We start from the raw sequence: 22,055 nt of genomic DNA on the forward strand, positions 1-22,055 counted from the left end.
ACAGCCAGAGGTGCCGTAAGAGATGGGTGGCGCGTGTTCTACGTGCTCTCGTCCTCTTTCAGTCCTCACGAGGATTCTATGTCTGTCACAGCATCGGAGAGGGGGTCGTCTATTCGGTCGCCGACTCGGACCCTCTCCCGCCTTCGGGTTGGGTAGGGGCTCCCGTGCTCGACCCCGAGTGGCGGCCATGTACGTTCGGGAGCGCGGAGACGGTCTGTGTGGAGCGGAGAGCTCCTCCCCCACCCGCACCGTCCCGCCTAGATGATTGGCACTTCAGGACTGCAAGAACAGCCCCAACCTTCTGTGCCTTTCTTCCCGGGGTGCATGTTGGTTGACACGGTCATGGAAAACTCGTTTTCCTCCCGGAACCGACCGTTCAGCCATCACCTCTCACCTCTCCTGACGGCGGGGCCGCTAAGGGTTATGCTGCTCCAAGAGACCAGCCTCCCTCCCCTCACAGACCCACGGGCTTGTGAGAGGCGGCCTCTGCCGTGCGCGCCATGGCGCGATGCAGGTCCGCCAGGCTACGGCACTGAAGGATCTGCACAGGCGAGGTCACGGTCCGGCAACTAAAGAATCCTGTGTGGCTCTGACCTGGCGCTACGAGCGACTGGGTTCACCCCACAGGCCGCCGGACGTGCTATGCCCACCCCCCGGTGGTCCAGGGACGCCATCTCTGGTTGTGTCTTGCGGGCATTAAGTAGGTCATTAATAATCGCCCTAATGTTCCTTTTTAGACCAGCCATTTCGGCGACGCGGCTGATAGTGTCCAACAATGATCGGCCGCTTTAGAGCAGACTGAGGCTTCATGCCACGTCGGAGCCTAGCTGCCCCCTCCGATACGTCAGTATATTGGTCTGCTTTTCGCCGAGGGTGTCCTGCTACGGCTTTTTCGTTCCTTCATCCCGGCAGCTCTGAGGAACCTGTCGTAAGCTGTTCACCCGCCCACTCAGCCCGCTACAAAGGTGGAAAATGAAACTTAGCGGCTCTGAGTCGGGCGACCTGAAGATGGAGAGGATCGCTCGTCAGGAGATGGTGAAAATATCACTCCCCCCCCCACCCCGTAGGAGGGCCGGGTGGGGAATCCTTGGTTTCGTTTTGTGTTCCGCCGACTTCAATCGGCACCCACTAACCTCAAAGAGCGAATTCCTCTTCTTTCTCCAGGTCCCCGGAGGCATATAGGAGCTTCGGACGGGCTCAAAACCCTACGTTCTCCTCTTCCTCATTCGCCAGCGGATGTATCGAGCGGGACATCTACAAGGGAGCCCCTTTGCTCAGCATCCATCAGCGGTTTCGGGTGAGTGTTTCATTACACACAACACCTCACAATGCGGCCAAAGAGCACGCGTCGTTGAGTTCCCCGTCTCCGCTCGCCACGGGTACACATCGTGCCGTTAATTTCCTCTCGCTCGGTATCTGGGGGCCTGGAAAGAGCTTCCCAGCCCGTCGCGTTGGCTTTTACGCACGATCCGTCTCGGTTATACATTCAATGTGCCCGGCTACCTCTCAAATATTCAGGCTTCACCACGGTGAAGGCTGCCGATGCGTCAACATATTGACGCATGGTCAAGTGTCGTCAAATATTGACGCCATGGGTGTGAGACTGTGTTGACTGCGTGCGGAAGATTGCTGTCCTATTGGCGAAGGACGCGATCGAGCCGGTCCCTCCAGCCGAGATAAAGTCGGGGCTTTACAGCCCTTACTTCGTTGTACCCAAGAAGAGTGGCGGGTTGCGTCCGATCCTAGATCTGCGTACTGAGTCGAGAATTCACAGAATTCACATTCACAGAATGGTGTTCAAAATGTTTACGCAGAGGAGCATATTTTAATGCATCCGCCCATAGGATTGGTTTGCAGCCTTCAACCTGAAGGACGCGTACTTTCATGTCTCCATACTTCCCCGACACAGGCCGTTTCTCCGCTTTGTGTTCGAGGGGTGGGCATATCAGTACAAAGTCTCACCGTTCGGGCTTTCTCTCTCTCTCCCTGTGTCTTCACGAAAGTTGCGGAGGGCGCACTGCAGCCCCTGAGAGAGAGAGAGCGGTGTTGGCGTTTTGGCGTATTGGCTCATAATAGCTCAGTTTCGTCAGATGCTGTGCACACACATAAATCGTGTACTTAAACACCTCGCTCGTCTCGGTCTTCAGGTCAACTGGGAAAAGAGTAAACTTTGCCCCGTGCAGAGGATCTCTTTTCTCGGAATATAACGGGATTTGGTCGATTTAACAACACGTCTCATAGAAGCGCGTGTTCAGTCAATTCTGACTTGCCTAAACATTTAAAGGCAGGGTTGCGGTTCCACTAAAATAATTTTAAAAACTTCTGGGGCATATGGCAGTAGCTGCGGCTGTGACACCGCTCGGGCTGCTCCATATGAGACCGCTTCAGTGTTGGCTTTATGACCGAGTCCCGAGGAGAGCGTGGCTCACCGGCTTTCACAGTATTATAATTACATCGAGATGCCGTCACACTTTCACCCCGTGGTCAGACCCAGCGTTTCTCAGGGTGTGGATGCCACTGAGATAGGTCTCCAGGCATGCTATTGTTGGCAAAAATGTCTCTACAACGGGGTGGGGAGCTACGTACGGCGGGCTCGTCGCTTCGGGGGTCTGGTCGACATTCCAGCGACATTGGCATAAATTGCCTCTAGCTGTGCACTGTATATCTTGCGCTCGTCCGTTTCATCAACGTGATTCGATGCTTAAGATGTATTAGTGCGCACCGACAAAACTGCGGCTGTAGCGTATATCTATCGCCAAGGCGGTCTGCGCTCTCGTCACCTGTCGCATCTCGCCCGTCTCTCCTCTTCTGGAGTCAGAAGTATCTGAGGTCTCTTCGTGCCATTCACATATTGGGGTCGCTGAACACAGCGGCAGACGCGCTCTCATGAGCAGCGCGCCCCGGCGAGTGGCGGCTCCACCCCCGGTCGGTTCAGCTGATTTGGAAATGTTTCGGCAGAGCAGTTAGATCTGTTTGCTTCTTCAACCCATTGTCGCCTGTTTTATTCATTATCCGAGGGAACACTCGGCGTGAATGCACTGGCACACAGCTGGCCGCGGGGTTTCCCCCCAGTAAGCTTTATTTGCGCAGACACTGTGCAAGTCAGGGAGGACGAGGAGCGCATTCTATTAGTTGCGCCGTACCGGACAACTAGGAATTGGTTTTACAGAATTCACTCTCCTCGCGACAGCCCCTCCCTGGCTGATTCCCTGGCACATTATGGCACCCTCGCCCCGATCTGTGGAACCTCCATGTGTGGTCTCTGGACGGGGCGCGGAGGTTTTAGGTGATTTACCCCAGGCGGTATCTAACACCATCACTGTAGCGCGAGCGCCGTCTACGAGGCAGGCGTATACGCTGAAATGGAACCTGTTTGTTGTATGGTGTACTTCTCAACGAGAGGACCCCCGGGAATGCTCGATCAGTATTGTGCTTTTATATCTCCAGCACCGCTTGGAGAAAACACTTATCATTAAAGTAGATATCGCGGCAATATCCGCGCATCACGTACCCATAGACGGTAGATCTGTGGGTCAGCACGATCTGGTCATTAGGTTTTTAAGAGGTGCACGGAGGCTGAATCCTTCGCGCCCTCCCTCTATTCCTCCTTGGGACTTGTCCATGGTGCTGAAAGCCCTTCAGGACTGCCCTTTCGAGCCTCTGCGGACTGTGAGCGTCAGGTTTCTTACTATGAAAACTTTGACGCTCCTCGCATTGGCTTCTATTAAAAGGATAGGGGATCTTCATGCATTTTCGGTCAACGATTCGTGCCTTCAGTTCGGGCCGGTTGAATCCAGCGTTACACTGAGAACCCGGCCGGGCTACGTGCCTAAAGTTCCCTCCACTCCCTTTAGAGATCACGTGGTGAATTTACAAGCGCTGCCTTTGGAGGAGGCAGACCCAGCCATGGCTTTGTTATGTCCTGTGCGTGCATTACGTGTGTATGTGGATCGTACTCAAAGCTTTCGGACCTCAGAACAGCTCTTTGTCTGCTACGGTGGTCAGCAGAAAGGGAAAGCTGTCACTAAACAGAGGATGTCTCATTGGATTGTAGACACAATCGCCCTGGCGTATGAGAAACAGGGCATTTCTTGCCCTTTTGGTTTGAGAGCCCATTCAACCAGAAGCATGGCTTCATCTTGGGCTTTGGCTCGTGGTTCCTCACTTGCAGATATTTTTAGAGCTGCTGGCTGGGCGACACCTAATACGTTCACTAGATTTTACAGTGTTCGGGTTGAGCCGGTATCCTCTCGAGTTCTCTCGTCAGATCAGTGAGAACATCGAGGAACGGCTCCTGTGTCGGCTTGGTGCCTTTCTTTTCGGTGCTGCACGACCGCACCATTATGGAAGGCAGTTAAGGCAAAAACGTTACAAAAAGCTGTTTTTTGTCTCCTCCACCGCTTGGTGGCCGATGTTGCGGAGCATCGGCTGCCAGCCTCTCACTAGATGTATCCTTGACTATCTGGGTGAGGCTAGCGCCCACATTGCGCCACCTAGTGGTTTCTTTGTGAGTATTTCCGTGGAAAGTTTCTGATTTACCATGTTTCCCTTAGCGGAGTTCGTTCCGCGCCTCTCTAGTGTTGCTAAGAGAGTGTATTTTTTATAGACCTCGTGTCTTTTTATCCATCACCTTAGTGGTAGACCCCTAGAGGGTTTTCTTTCCGCAGCGATCTTAGTCCCGCCTGACGAGTTCGCTTCCCAGTTCGCCTAGTCACTATCGTGGGTTAAGGAACAAGTAGTGACCGGCCTCTGCTTCAACCCCATTTCCGTTCCCTTAAAGAGGAGAGTCGGAGGGTTTATGCAGGCACTGGAAGGGTCAGCTTCAGTGGCGCTTTGGTAGGGATTCCCAATTCGTCGGTCACGACGTGACGTCGTAGTGACCGACTGAAAGGGAACGTCTCGGTTACATATGTAACCCTCGTTCCCTGAAGGAAGGGAACGGAGACGTCACGTCCCGTCGCCACAGTTTGCTGTTCCACTGCTGATATCGGCCGGACCCTTTCCTTCTGTCCAGCTTTCTCAGCAAAAAATAGCTGATTTGATAACTGCACCTGCCGCTCATTAAATACCTGTGCGGCGGGGCGGCGCCGGCAGATGCAATTATCTGCATGCCAAGTTCATTGGCGTTTTAAAGGTTTCTCGAAGCAGATAGGTCACCCGCGAAGCGGTTCCCAATTCGTCGGTCACGACGTGACGTCTCCGTTCCCTTCCTTCAGGGAACGAGGGTTACATATGTAACCGAGACGTTTCATAGTGCAGCGCGTCCTAGCTTTAAAAAAGCCGCTTTATAATCACGTCGTAATGCAGTTAACGGTCTAAAGCCACACTTCACATTAAGCTTACGTAATTTAAAACAACGCTAACTTACCTTTGAAATAGCTGAAGACGGCGTGTAAGAACAAGACTTCCTTAAAAAAGTGTCCTGTAGATTTGTAAATTCCACCTCAACCTCTAATCTCTGAGTTTGAGCCAGTCTGTGTTTGCATGAAGTCAGATGAAGTAGGCGGTGCTGGTTCATTCTAAATGTTCTAATATCCATATTTTACACGATCCATAAAATGCCGCGAAAAAACACGTTGCTAGTATCAAGTCACAAATATGCTAAAGACGTAAGATGGGTGAGACGCGGCAATACATCCAATCAGAGAAACTGGTCTATTTTAATTAAAGAAAACATATATCAACTATATTTTCCTCATTTGATTACATTACAAGTCATGAAACATTCAATGTTTAATTTATTTTAATTATTCTATATATATTTTAAAGTAATTAAAAACTTTGTAGGGGGGGCACAACAACCTGTTCGGGGGGGCACTGCCCGCGAATGCCCCCCCATGATGCCGGCCCTGTTACGATCACTAAATTAGCTCAAAATATCAATCGCTCACTCTTACGAATTTATAGTTTCTGCACAAGACATTTATCATCATAAAAGTATAGATTGCTTTTATGATGAATGCATATTCTTTTTGGAGCTTCAAAGCACTAATACTCTATTAACGGAAACCAAGAAGAGCCAGAATATTATTTAATATAATACTAAATGTGTTATTTATGAAAAAAGAAAGGTCATGAGGGTAAATTACTGGGCATTTTTGGACATTTTTGAGTGAACTATTCCTTACATAGAGAAACAGGTTTCACTGTTCTACACTACATGTTGCACCATTGCTGCAGTGATTTCCTGTAATTTAGGCTCAATAGCATCAGTGAGGTCAGAGATTGACTTTAGGTGACTTGTCTCAGCCTATATTCTTCCAGTTCATGTACATGGTGTCTAGTAGAATTTAGTTCTAGGGTTTGTGCAGCCCTGTATCTTTCACACTGATTTTACTTGGTACATTGTCATACTTGAAGAGAAACTGTTAAAACAAATTTGCAGTGCATGCAGCGGAAATCTGACAGGTTTATCGTGTGATCAGTGGTCAGAGGTCATCTCTCGAAACCACAAGGAGAGTTTTTAAGAAATCATCAACAGGATTAACAGAAAGAGCTGCAGGAGGCCCAGTTTACCTTACACACCCCTACAGGGCCAAAACATGAGAGCACATTAGGTCATTTGACCCACTTCTGAAGTCTGACGTGATTATAGTGAGAGATTTAGAAACAAAGGTGAATTTTCAGCCAGTACAACCTGTTATGGTAAACACAGGAGGGGAATAGAAATTATAAACTAAATCAATATGGCTATAAAGTATGATTGATTTTATCTTTTAAGATAGAAATATCATGTTTCAATTTAAATAACATAGTAAATGAAATTTGCCCATATTTTACTCGCCTTCAAGTCTTCCTAGGTGCATGCATTGGACTTTGTCCTTTTAGCCAGTCAGAGTTACATATCCCAGCCGTACCATTGCTGCAAAAGGCGCAATGATATTATACAGTGCCTAAAATAGTCCCCTGCTCTTCAAAATTACTAAGGGGACTATTTTTGGGTGCTGCGTAATATCATTGCGTCTGCTGCAGCCATGTTATGGCAGCAAAGTCTTTGATTATTACGCCAGAATGAGAGTATAGTTCATAGCCATATCTGCCTAGAAAATCACAACTTTTAATTTTCTGTCTGTCTTAGTACACGATGTAACTACAGAAGAGTCAAGTTTAATAGGAAAAATTATGAACTTTTTGTTTATTTTTTAACGCAATGCTAATGGTCTAATCAGATTCAATGGATTATGCTAAGCTATGCTAAACGTGGTACCGCCAGACCCGGAGATCAGCTGAATGGATTCCAAAACAGTAAGAATCAAATGTTTAACTCTAGGAACCTGGAAAATGTGCATATTTTCAAAAAAAGTGGAGTGTCCCTTTAACTCTGTAGTGTATAGCATTGGTTTATAAAGTTTGACATATACATGTTTCCTTACAAAACATCATCCTCTTACAGTAACATTCACTCTTTTTTATGTTTCTCCCAACTGGTACACCAGGTGCGAGTGCAAAAACATCACAATTCATTGGTTTTCAAGTTAAACGTTAAACTTGGCAACAGGTCATCTCAGTACACTAATTTATGTAAGCAGAAGATGTTTGGAACGACTTAATCGAACACTTTCACTGGAATAAATAATGACAGTTTTTCCATTTTGGGCAAAAAAATTATTTAAAAAGCAAGGAGCAATTCCAGCATTATGGAGATTGCACTATGGTTAAAAACCTTTGGATAAAAACGTAACTTTTCATAATCAGCATGGAATTCCCATTGGATTTTATTTTTTAAGTTAAACTTGGCACAGGTCATCTCAGTACACCAATGTATGTAAACAGAAGTATGCAGTATGCATTCGAGGGATATATAATAATAATCTAATAATACATCAAACAGCTTATCTATAAGTCTTGTTGAATAAACACAAGACATTAGCCTGACCACTTTCCAATGATAACATTCCCACTTATAGAGCTAAGCCCTGGGAGAGACGCGATCGGATTGGGGTACTTAGGGGGTAACATTAGGCCGTTAATAAACAAAATGCTAAAATATTTTTTAAAGTATGTCAGTCAGCCTCCGTCTTGCCTTTTAATTATCTTATATTATGTTTAAATATATGCATTATGAACAAAGAACCGTTATTATTTCCAAGCAATGATGTGCTGAGTTAGTTAGGTAACATTAACATAGGTGTTTTTGTTGATCCTGTTGACATTTAGTTGTGAATGAGGTTTTCCACACTGCTTGATCCACGTCTGGCATTTCTCCTCTTGGGTTTTAATTTTCAGTAAGGGAAAAAGTTCCACCACCCCATCCAAACTTTTAGGATAGCGGGTATCAGATTTCTACAATCCATACGCACAACGCTTCGGCATGTTTCCCTCGCTCAAAAGCTAGACAGACCTCCCACGCCTAGTTATGGTTGCTAAACCATGGTTGGCCTGTGGTGGTTTTCGGGCGTAGGAAAGCAAAGGGTCAATTCATTCACGTTTAAGCCATTTAAATATTTCATAAGGCATAGTGTTATTGATGACTTTGGCTGGGTTTAGACTGGATCACAGATACTGTATAAAATATCGAATTTTGTTATATCACACTTTTTCCAGCAACCAAAGCAGATTTACAAAAGACAACCATAAAAATGTGACCAAGATATATATATATATATATCAGTAGGAAACTAATTTCTGAGATATATGAGAAGGTTTTTTGCTCTGTTAAATGAATGCCTAACCAGTGCATATTGGAATAAGTCTTATTGGTGTAATTCGTTGCTATTTTTGTAGCCTGAAAATAGAAGCAGAAACCAAGATTCGACATCAGTGACTCCCAAGAAATCATCCCGAAAGTTTGTGAGGTATGTATATACATTTACAATGTATTATATATCACATACAATATAACATCCATTATACATTTATAATGTTTACATATACATTTAAAAGTTCTCGAATCTGATTGGCTGATAGCAATCGTGTTATATTCCACCAATATCGTAACAGTAACTGCTTCACCATTTTGTATCGTTTACACGTAATTCCGCCACTGATCATGAATGAGTGAAGAAGGGACTTCGAATCCCTTCAAAGATCAGAGGTCTTGATGTGTAAACTTTTGAGGGAGTTGCGGTCATTGTGTCTCATAACTAATTTCTCTTAGGGAGGTTTTTTTACTTAATTATTCTGTTTCATAGTACTGAACAAAGTCCAGTAAGAAGTTTCGTATAGTTATGGAATTAAACTTTTACATTCGCCAAAAAATAGAAACTAAATATGAATATAAGAAACTTACAATAGATTCATGAGACCAAAGACTGCAACCCAAAACAAATAAAATAAAATTTTTGACCATCAGACATAAATACCTCAGAGCTAGCGTCAAACAGGAGTGTTCGAGAGGAGGCTGTGGTCCGCGGCGTATGCAAACACTGAGACCCGCTGGTCGCGCTGAAACTCGCACGTCCATTTTTTCTAAGCAAATGCTTGAATAGGCACTATCTTTACTAATCAATTGCACATTTAAATAGTATACAGATAAATTCTCACCTAAACTACTCTTAAATCTACATTTTGTGCCCCAGACAGTAATATTGAAAATAAACACAATATTTGTCTTGCTGAAGTTGAATCATATTTATTATTTTTCCCTTTGATTAGCTCTGTCTCCTTCTCCTTTGATAAGAGTCCTTCATCGTCCCCGGCAAACAGCAGAGTGGTTTCACCCCTGAGCCCCAAATCTCCGCCTTCTATGGATCCATGGGCGGGGCAACCATGCAGTCCATTAAGTCCCACCCGCTCACGGACCGTCAGCCCCACACTAAATGGAGACACAGCGGTGAGACACATTTTTCTACAAAAAGAGTTAAAGTGCTGCTGTTTTGCCTTTAGTGTTACAAATTCTTTATAAGCCACCTTAGCATCATTGATCCACATTCAAACATACAATCACTTCCTCTTGGACAAAGTTCAGGTGAACTGTGACCCACTCCATGGAAATGATAAGATTTCCATCTACACAAAAAACTGATATACACAGATCTTGCACAAGATCCATTCATGAGCACTTTTTTCACGTATGCCTTAGACCTGCACCTGGCACGTCTAGATACAAAGCACATTGGTACTTGGACTCCCTCTAGGGGAACATTGAAGCAATGACCTTTAGGGTAGACGTGGTAAAATGTGACACAGATGTGGGATATTTTGACAGATATGATAATGTCTTTCACTTTTATGGTGCCACAAACACTGCAGATAAATATTTTTGTTAAAGATCTGAAGAAACAAACTAATTGATATCTATGTAATACATTTCACATTTTGACTTTACTGTTTCTCTGTCTTACTTTGTATAGAGACATGAAAATGGGACGACAAGCAATTTCGAACCAGCCACAAAACCTGCGTTTACACGCTCGAGCTCCAGAACCACCTCTTTTAGGGTATCAAACCTCTCATTTCAATATACTGTAAACATTCTGTGTACATCAGAGCTATTCATGTATGTTCACATGTTACTCATTGTCAAGAGTTAGTATATCGATTATTTAATTGTGAAAGTTTGCACATCAAACGGACAGTAAAGTAAGCAACTACAGTACAGTACAGTTCACACTTAACCACACTAGAGATGCTTTCATTATTTATCATCTGTGATGTGTTCAAATATTTGTTAAATATTTGAATAATACACACAGCTAAAAGGTAAACACAGAACTGTCATGTACTTCATAATGTTTCAGATGATTAAGAAGAAGGAAGAAGAAAGCAAGCCATTACAGAGAAGGTACTGATCAATATACACGCACATACATACAAAAAGTAATCAGATTGACTACATCACAATATTGCACAATACTAGGATTTGGCCATAACTTACTGTCTAGATCAGTGCACTGTAAAAAATGTCTTTAAAAATTACAGTATTACTGTCAACTAGCTGGCAGTAACTTACTGTAGATTTAACATTTATGTTATTTACTGGCAACAGTTTGTTCAAAGTTAAATGAACATGAAACATTTTCAGTCTTTATCTTCTACAGCAAGTTACTGGCAACCAGCTGCATAATTACAGCTAATTTTTTACAGTATGGTAACCAAACCTGTTCCTGGAGATCTACTGTCCTGCAGAGTTCAGCTCCAACCCCAATCAAACCCATCTGCACCTGGCAATCAAGCATTTCAGGGCTACCTAAAAATTAGAGTCAGGTGTGTTGAAGCTGGGTTGGAACCAACATTTGTAGGAGGTAGATCTCCAGGAACAGGGTTGGTCACCCCTGGTCTAGATAGACAGACATACAGACACCATAGATAGACAAATCAATCGATCAATAGATAGATAGATGGATGGATGGATGGATGGATGGATGGCCAGCTCAATAGATAGACAGACAGACGGATATATTGATAAATATATAGATAGGTGGATGGATGGACGGACGGACAGATAGACACAATAGATAGATAGACAGACAAATCAATCTATCAATAGATGGACAGGCAGACATATCAATATATTGACAGACTGACAAAGAGATTTGTTGATCAATAGATGGATGGATGGATGGATGGACAGACAGACAGACATGACAGTTACACATGACTGATAGACAGACATCGATCAATCATTAGTAAGACAGACAGAAAGCTAGATGGATAGACACAAAAGATATACAGATCAATCGATCAATAGATAGATGGACGAATTAATGGATGTAGGGATGGACAGACAGATCAATAGATAAATAGACAGACAAGATAGGCAGGCAGACAGACATATGGAAAGATTGATGGGTGGATCAATCAATAGACAGGAAGACATATAGATAGACACGTGAGATAGATGGATGGACAGAGAGAAAGACAGACAGACAGACAGACAGATTGATGTAAAGATAGGCAGATGGACAGACCAATCAATAGATAAATAGGCAGACATATGGAAAAATGGATGGACGAATTGATCAATAGACATATAGTTAGATAGATGGATGGACAGACATACAGACCGATAAATAGATAGACAGACAGATTGATGTATAGATAGGTGGATGAATGGATGGATGGATGGACGGACTTCCAGACAAGATGGATGGATGGATAGACAGACCAATCAATAGATAAATAGATAGACATATTGAAAGATGGATGGATGAATTGATCAATAGACAGACAGACAGACATATAGTTATATACGTTAGATAGATAAATGGATAGACATACATACAAACCGATCAATAGATAGACAGACAGACAGATTGATGTATAGATAGGTGGATGGATGGATGGATGGACGTACAGACAAGATGGATGGATGGATAGACAGACCAATCAATAGATAAATAGACAGACATATTGAAAGAGGGGTGGACGAATTGATCAATAGACAGACAGACATAAAGTTAGACACGTTAGATAGATGAATGAATAGACAGACATACAGACGGATCAATAGATAGACAGACAGATGGACAGATTGATGTATAGATAGGTGGATGGATGGATGGATGGATGGATGGATGGACGTACAGACAAGATGTATGGATGGATAGACAGACCAATCAATAGATAAATAGATAGACATATTGAAAGATGGATGGACGAATTGATCAATAGACAGACAGACATATAGTTAGATACGTTAGATAGATAAATGGATAGACATACATATAAACCGATCAATAGATAGACAGACACATGGACAGATTGATGTATAGATGGGGGATGGATGGATGGATGGACGTACAGACAAGATGTATGGATGGATAGACAGACCAATCAATAGATAAATACATAGACATATTGAAAGATGGGTGGACAAGTTGATCAATAGACAGACAGACAGACAGATAGTTAGAAACGTTAGATAGATGAATGGATAGACAGACATACAGACCGATCAATAGATAGACAGACACATGGACAGATTGATGTATAGATGGGGGATGGATGGATGGGTGGACGGACAGACATACAAGATGGATGAATGGATAGACAGACCATATTGAAAGATGGGTGGACGAATTGATCTATAGACAGACAGACATAAAGTTAGATACGTTAGATAGATGAATGGATAGACAGACATACAGACCGATCAATAGTAAGACAGACAGATTGATGTATAGATAGGTCGGTGGATGGATGGATGGATGGATGGACGGACGGACAGACAAGATGGATGGATGGATGGATAGACAGACCAATCAATAGATAAATAGACAGACATATTGAAAGATGGGTGGACGAATTGATCAATAGACAGACAGACATATAGTTAGATACGTTAGATAGATGAATGGATAAACAGACATACAGACCGATCAATAGATAGACAGACAGACAGATTGATGTATAGATAGGTGGATGGATGGATGGATGGATGGACGTACAGACAAGATGTATGGATGGATAGACAGACCAATCAATAGATAAATAGATAGACATATTGAAAGATGGGTGGACGAATTGATCAATAGACAGACAGACATAAAGTTAGATACGTTAGATAGATGAATGGATAGACATACATACAGACCGATCAATAGAAAGACAGACAGATTGATGTATAGATAGGTCGGTGGATGGATGGATGGATGGACGGACAGACAGACAAGATGGATGGATGGATGGATGGATAGACAGACCAATCAATAGATAAATAGATAGACATATTGAAAGATGGATGCACAAATTGATCAATAGACAGACAGACATATAGTTAGACACGTTAGATAGATGAATGGATAGACAGACATACAGACCGATAAATAGATAGACAGACAGACAGACAGACAGATTGATGTATAGATAAGTTGATGAATGGATGGATGGACGGACGGACTGATAAGATGGATGGATGGATAGACAGACCAATCAATAGATAAATAGATAGACATATTGAAAGATGGATGGACGAATTGATCAATAGACAGACAGACAGACAGATAGTTAGAAACGTTAGATAGATGAATGGATAGACAGACATACAGACCGATCAATAGATAGACAGACACATGGACAGATTGATGTATAGATGGGGGATGGATGGATGGACGGACAGACATACAAGATGGATGAATGGATAGACAGACCATATTGAAAGATGGGTGGACGAATTGATCAATAGACAGACAGACATAAAGTTAGATACGTTAGATAGATGAATGGATAGACAGACATACAGACCGATCAATAGATAGACAGACACATGGACAGATTGATGTATAGATGGGGGATGGATGGATGGACGGACAGACATACAAGATGGATGAATGGATAGACAGACCATATTGAAAGATGGGTGGACGAATTGATCAATAGACAGACAGACATAAAGTTAGATACGTTAGATAGATGAATGGATAGACAGACATACAGACCGATCAATAGAAAGACAGACAGATTGATGTATAGATAGGTCGGTGGATGGATGGATGGATGGATGGACGGACGGACAGACAAGATGGATGGATGGATGGATAGACAGACCAATCAATAGATAAATAGATAGACATATTGAAAGATGGATGCACAAATTGATCAATAGACAGACAGACATATAGTTAGATACGTTAGATAGATGAATGGATAGACAGACATACAGACCGATCAATAGTAAGACAGACAGATTGATGTATAGATAGGTCGGTGGATGGATGGATGGATGGATGGACGGACGGACAGACAAGATGGATGGATGGATGGATAGACAGACCAATCAATAGATAAATAGACAGACATATTGAAAGATGGGTGGACGAATTGATCAATAGACAGACAGACATATAGTTAGATACGTTAGATAGATGAATGGATAAACAGACATACAGACCGATCAATAGATAGACAGACAGACAGATTGATGTATAGATAGGTGGATGGATGGATGGATGGATGGACGTACAGACAAGATGTATGGATGGATAGACAGACCAATCAATAGATAAATAGATAGACATATTGAAAGATGGGTGGACGAATTGATCAATAGACAGACAGACATAAAGTTAGATACGTTAGATAGATGAATGGATAGACATACATACAGACCGATCAATAGAAAGACAGACAGATTGATGTATAGATAGGTCGGTGGATGGATGGATGGATGGACGGACAGACAGACAAGATGGATGGATGGATGGATGGATAGACAGACCAATCAATAGATAAATAGATAGACATATTGAAAGATGGATGCACAAATTGATCAATAGACAGACAGACATATAGTTAGACACGTTAGATAGATGAATGGATAGACAGACATACAGACCGATAAATAGATAGACAGACAGACAGACAGACAGATTGATGTATAGATAAGTTGATGAATGGATGGATGGACGGACGGACTGATAAGATGGATGGATGGATAGACAGACCAATCAATAGATAAATAGATAGACATATTGAAAGATGGATGGACGAATTGATCAATAGACAGACAGACAGACAGATAGTTAGAAACGTTAGATAGATGAATGGATAGACAGACATACAGACCGATCAATAGATAGACAGACACATGGACAGATTGATGTATAGATGGGGGATGGATGGATGGACGGACAGACATACAAGATGGATGAATGGATAGACAGACCATATTGAAAGATGGGTGGACGAATTGATCAATAGACAGACAGACATAAAGTTAGATACGTTAGATAGATGAATGGATAGACAGACATACAGACCGATCAATAGATAGACAGACACATGGACAGATTGATGTATAGATGGGGGATGGATGGATGGACGGACAGACATACAAGATGGATGAATGGATAGACAGACCATATTGAAAGATGGGTGGACGAATTGATCAATAGACAGACAGACATAAAGTTAGATACGTTAGATAGATGAATGGATAGACAGACATACAGACCGATCAATAGAAAGACAGACAGATTGATGTATAGATAGGTCGGTGGATGGATGGATGGATGGATGGACGGACGGACAGACAAGATGGATGGATGGATGGATAGACAGACCAATCAATAGATAAATAGATAGACATATTGAAAGATGGATGCACAAATTGATCAATAGACAGACAGACATATAGTTAGACACGTTAGATAGATGAATGGATAGACAGACATACAGACCGATAAATAGATAGACAGACAGACAGACAGACAGATTGATGTATAGATAAGTTGATGAATGGATGGATGGACGGACGGACTGATAAGATGGATGGATGGATAGACAGACCAATCAATAGATAAATAGATAGACATATTGAAAGATGGATGGACGAATTGATCAATAGACAGACAGACAGACAGATGGCTAGACAAGTTAGATGGATGGATGGATCGATGGACAGACAGATATACACTTTAGATCAGGCATACAGACAGATAGATTTATATAGACTGATATATAGATCTATCAATTAATAGATGGACAGACAGACAGATAAACAGACAGACATGACAGATTGATGGATCAATAGATTGGCAGAGAGACAGATAGAAAGATAGACAGACTGACAGACAGAAAAATAGATAATATCCTACATTTTAACTGAAATGATCCTCATATGTTTAGCTTTATTTATTTTATGATGAACACTAATTCCTTTTAATATCAATTTTTTTAAGTTAGTCTACTTGTTGAATATAGATGAAATGCTCCTCCTAAACATTGTTGTTTATGTAAATTAAATAATGTAATAAAATCGTTTTAAGAGAGGTTTGTCTTCACTTAAAAATATTAATGACTGTTTAAATCTGGATTTTATACGTCTTTATCATGGGTGACAAAAATCTATTTCAAACTGACTTCCCATTTATTCAACAGTGCAAGTTTGAGGATGGCTGGGAAAACCCATGAATCCAACACGGTAAAGCTATCAAAGACAAATTTCATATAAATCTACAGTATATTGTCACCAAAACAAACCAAAGACTCACCAATGGCTTAAGATATCTCCTAATAATCTTATCCTGAACCCACAGAGTCCTGAACAAAAGGATGAGCAGCAGTCACCATTTCAGAGAAAGTAAGTCACAGCAGCAGTCCATTATATTGAGCAACATGAGCATTAACTATTAGCGATAAATTGAATCCTCTCTTTTCCATCAGCTCCCGACAAAGAATATCATCTCGCTCCATTCAGGAGAAGATGGAAAGACTTGCTCAAGCCTCACAGGTCTGTGTCTCATTACAGTTTTTCAAATATTGCTTTCACCTGAAGTTTTCGTCGATCGGATCACAAGTGAACGACGTTAATGCCAGGTGTAAACGGTGTTCAAAACGTTTTGAACGCGTCCACTTTCGACCACTTTCAACCACATTCAGAGGTAGTCGAAACCACTTTCGATCGGATCGCTTTGGAGTTGCGGAACGCAATGTGGTTGAATGCGTTCGGACAGCCATATGCGACCGCCTTCTCTCCGCCCATTTCTCTAATCTGAGGTATTAAACACTAATTTTACGTCTTTTTTGACTTCTGCCGTGAACATACGGTGAACAGCGCTATTTTTTGCCTTTCATTGATAAAACTACTGCGGGGTGTTCTCCGTAGTTTCGTTTTGAAAGCGTGAAAGTTGCGCGATCCTATTTCATCAATTGCGCTGAAAATTCAGAGAAAGCTCCAACAAATAAACGTACAAAACACTGTGCAGCATGTATACTTGCTAAACAAGCAGCGGGCTCCAACATAATATAAGTTTGCGTCCATATAAACTCATCATTACTCCCGCTCGCGTTTGAATGACAGCAGAGAGACTCGCCAACCCGTCTCGCCAGACCACCCCCTCACAGTATTCAGGACAGATGCGGTCGAAAGTGGACAAAAGAGACGGATTTAAATACCAGGTGTAAACGCAATGTGTCTCTCTCGTCCACTTGTGATCTGATCGATGAAAACACATCTTAATACCAAGTGTAAACAGCCTCTTATATAACTTAAATAAATTAATCTAACTTGCAGAAATGGGAGACTGTAAAATCCCCAACGGTTCCCAGGACTAGGTGTTTGGCAGATGAGGTGTCACGTAAAAGGGAGCTGTTTGAAAAAGAACAGGAGAAATTGGAGAAAAGCCACACAACTTCCAAACAGGTGATGATGGGATTATCATTGTGACATAATCATTATTTATTTGATCATTTAGTCAACTGTTACCCTTAACTGTGTTTCAGGACTTTCGCAGTTTTTCTTCTGGAATTTCTGAACGGATTAACCGATGGGTTCATCATAAAACCTCGTCGTCGTCGTCACATAGCCCTTCGGTAAGTGACACTTTTTGTTTGTAGCTGTCAGCACTGTCAAGTTTACAAGAACCGGATCACTCCTTTCTGTTTTCGCGTGGTGGCAGTATTACGCTTTGCACTGAGCCTGTTTATAAGTCATTGCACAAATATCTGTTATATATGCCATGAATGTGGATTTTGCACCCACGTGTTTTCTCAGGAATCAATCATAAAACAATAAAGGTAATGACACAAAGTTTCCTCATGTCCTGAAGTGACTTTGTTCATTGCTCAATGTTTTTTGCAAAAGAAAGATCATCAATAGGGCTATAAATTATAATCTAATACCTTACAGAAAGATTTATGTAAGCATGCACTGCATACAGTAAAACGTGGTGTTTCTTGTAGTATTTATTGATTTGAATGACATTTATGTATTTTTGTACCTAATACACATTTTACATTTGTGAAAATTGCATTCTCATTACTGTACAGTAGGGGTGGGCAAACTTTTTTGACTGGAGGGTTCATGAGGTTTTGATATACAGGTTGGGCTGCATACTCTTTTATTTATTCCAAATCAATTCTCAATTACTACTGTTTTGTATGCATACATGGACATGCATGACCATCTTTACCTTGTGTTTATGAACACACTTTCATATTAAAGAAAAAATATTTATATCCTCTCAGAAAAATGTACAAGAGGGTACAAAAGTTGTCGCTGTGGCTGTATTTTTTCAAAAAGTAGACTTTTGTACCTGTAAGGTGCATATTGGTATCTCAAAGGTATACATATCTTTATCAAAATGGTAAATATTTGGACCTTTATTAAAGATACCTTCCCAGTGACAACTTTTGCACTTTTTCTGAGAGTGTCAACAAGCATATTTTATCAATCTTAATGGATTTTGCCAAAAAAGTGGTATTTTTGAATGGTCTGCGGCTGGGATTAAGTGGATTTGAAGGGAAAGTATTATATGTATACACTGAAAAAAAATGATTCATTCAATTTCCTCAAATTGTTTAAGGTAAGTGGTCGCAATCAATTCATTTAAGCTACATTTAACCAATTTTTTTTAAATGTAGCTTAAATAAATTGATTGCGACCACTTACCTTCAAAAATTGAGTAAATTGAATGAATAATTTTTTTCAGTGTACGTATAATATGTCCCGAGAATATTTGGTTAATATCATTATCTCGTTTTTGACAGAGGTGGCGTTTAGTGACTTTTGCGTCTGAGCTCCTCATATACACCCCGTTTCAAATTATTATGCACATGCCATTTTTTTGTTTATTTTTCCAATACAGTCAGTATTCAGTTTAGACATTTTATTTTACCCTCAACACTTATATGACAGTGTGGATGTTATTCTATTTAACTGAAATTAAAATGTTTAAAGATACTTTAATATTTTAAAAAATATTAATAATATGCTGTTCCAAATGATTTTTGCATAGCAGCAATTAACATTGGCCAAATTTGACCCCGTGGGTTCTCCAGGGTTAAGCAAGTTGTAGTTCTCCTACATTATGGGTATAAAAAAGATCTTTCTAAAGACAAAACGTGTGCATTATCTTAAAAAAAGCAAATTACTTACTATAACAATTTATATTTGGTGGATCTAAACAGATATCATTGAACTATTATAAGATTTATGAGTGATTCACAGTAAAGAAAGATTTGACTATATAAAGGCTTTTTCAATTATTTATAAAAGGCAGCAATAAAACGCAATTGTTAAGAAGCAAACGTGTTTTTAAACCTGCTGGTGTCTGAAATCCCAAGAACCCCTTTAATATGGGATCATTCAGTGCATAAAGCTGTATTTCTACTCCTCCCACAAACCAAAACTTGCAAAAATTAAACATTTGCTGTGGGCTCAGAATACAAGAAGACTTATTTTCACACAGTTTTATTCATTGACATGCCATAATACACTGAATAGGAGAGATGAATGTCATTCTGGATTGTTGGTGAATAGCCACTATAGTCAAACAAGACTGTAACATTAGGGAGAGGTGGCACAGTAATGATTTGGGGTGGAATATTGGGAAATAAGATGTTGAGTCCCTTTAGGGTCCCGAGGGGGTCAAAAGGGCATCTAGAAGATATGCAGAGTTCCTAAAAAGATTTTTTATATAAAGGGAATCATGTCTTCTGAAATAAATTTACTTCCATGGGCAGGGGCGTGTCTAGAGGGGGGGCATGGGGTGGCACCGCCCCCCCTTGGAATATGATTGGCCCCCCCTGGTGCCCCCCCTCCAATCTCATTGGGCCAGCTAGATTTACTGTCAACCTGAAAATGCCCACCGCACCATTGGACCAGAGAGCTGTCAATCACTGTTTGATTTGAGACTCGCGCGAACGCGAAGACGAAGCGAGCAGAGTAGTTGCGCGTTTTTAAAACAGGAGGAAAGAGATACCATGACACCCACCACACCATTGGACCAGTTGTCAGACACCCACCACACCATTGGACCAGTTGTCAATCACTGTTTGATTTGAGACTCGCTCGAACGCGAAGGCGAAGCGAGCACAGTAGTTGCGCGTTTTTAAAACAGGAGGAAAAAGACACCACGACACCCACCGCACAATTGGACCAGTTGTCAATCACTGTTTGATTTGAGACTCGTGCAAACGAGAAGGAGGGCGCCCCGCCACAGACTCAACAGCCGCCACAGACTCAACACTGGCACAAATCAAAAAGATTTTCCATGATTACCATTTACATTTTATTTTACTATTTAAAACGGCTTCATGTGCTTTTGCAAGCGCTCAGCAGTGCCTCTCTCTCTCTCTTGCGTGCACGCTTTCTCACTGCTGCGCGCGGAACCTCGACAGTGCCTCTCTGACACTGAGTGAGGGAGTTAAAAGTTGGCGGTGTTTCCACCTGGGTTCCTCTGTTGTCTTTTCACGTAAAAGTTAACAGCCAACAGATGTTACTGACAGAGAATACGGTTGATCGAGTATTATGACTTAACGAAAGGTTAGTGTTTTCCCACACACACACACACACCAGTTCTCTGTGTACGAGCACTCTCTCTCCCTCCCTATGGTGCGGTATGCGCGCGCACGCTTAACAGTATTCTCTGATATTTTTGAATTTGCGCTGAATTGCTATGCGCGATCTACAATAAAACTATCACTCGCATTTCAAATTAAACGCTCATAAACTCAATCAGATGAGAAGAGCAACCTTGCATGAGACACACAGGTAATCCGAAATCACCTCGTATCAGCTCTTCAATTGTATCAGACAATGTCACATTTAAATTAGGATTTTAGCAGTATAAAGTAACAGCTGGTTGGATTAAACACGAGGTGTTATTGGGTCGTGTTAGTCACTAGCTTAAACTCTTTCTTGTTGTCTGACAACAGAACAGATAATATGTAAAAAATAGCATTCAGTTGTGTTAAAATACAATATAGGCTAATAAACAATGAAAGTCAGATCAGACAGAGTAGAAAAACAAAATCCTGATATGTCAGAATGTTAACTAATACCAGCTACACGCAATGTACTTAAAGGAACAGTTCACTTAATTTAAATGGTCATATACATAAACTTGTTTCAAACCTGTATGAGTTTCTTTCTTCTGCTGAACACAAAAAAGAAAAGAGTTAAGAATGTCTGTAACCAAAATCAGTTGATGGATCCCATTGACTTCATATGTAGGAACAAAATAACATGCAGTCAATGGGGTTCATCAACTTTCTGGCTTCTAAGATTCTTCAAAATATTTTATTTTGTGTTCAGCAGAAGAAAAACTCATACAGGTGTGAAATAACTTTAGGATGAGTAAATTATGACAATTTATTTAAAGTGAACTATTCTTGAACAGAACTTTTGTTTAATCCATGCAAAATACAAAAAATTAATACCATCTATATTAGAG

At 41.5% G+C, this 22,055-nt stretch overlaps 1 protein-coding gene across 1 annotated transcript in view; it reads left to right on the top strand.

Moving 5' to 3' along the window:
• The window catches only part of lad1 (ladinin), a 29,658-nt gene that overhangs the window by 5,245 nt on the left and 2,358 nt on the right, over nt 1-22,055 (top strand). The window contains exons 4-12 of the mRNA XM_065286383.2: nt 8,725-8,795; nt 9,595-9,772; nt 10,293-10,379; nt 10,680-10,723; nt 16,759-16,801; nt 16,917-16,960; nt 17,044-17,110; nt 17,894-18,022; nt 18,103-18,192. Coding sequence (XP_065142455.1) covers nt 8,725-8,795; nt 9,595-9,772; nt 10,293-10,379; nt 10,680-10,723; nt 16,759-16,801; nt 16,917-16,960; nt 17,044-17,110; nt 17,894-18,022; nt 18,103-18,192 — 753 coding nt within the window. The remainder of the gene's footprint in view (nt 1-8,724; nt 8,796-9,594; nt 9,773-10,292; nt 10,380-10,679; nt 10,724-16,758; nt 16,802-16,916; nt 16,961-17,043; nt 17,111-17,893; nt 18,023-18,102; nt 18,193-22,055) is intronic.

Source organism: Paramisgurnus dabryanus, chromosome 21, assembly GCF_030506205.2.
Source record: "Paramisgurnus dabryanus chromosome 21, PD_genome_1.1, whole genome shotgun sequence".
Taxonomy (NCBI): domain Eukaryota; kingdom Metazoa; phylum Chordata; class Actinopteri; order Cypriniformes; family Cobitidae; genus Paramisgurnus; species Paramisgurnus dabryanus.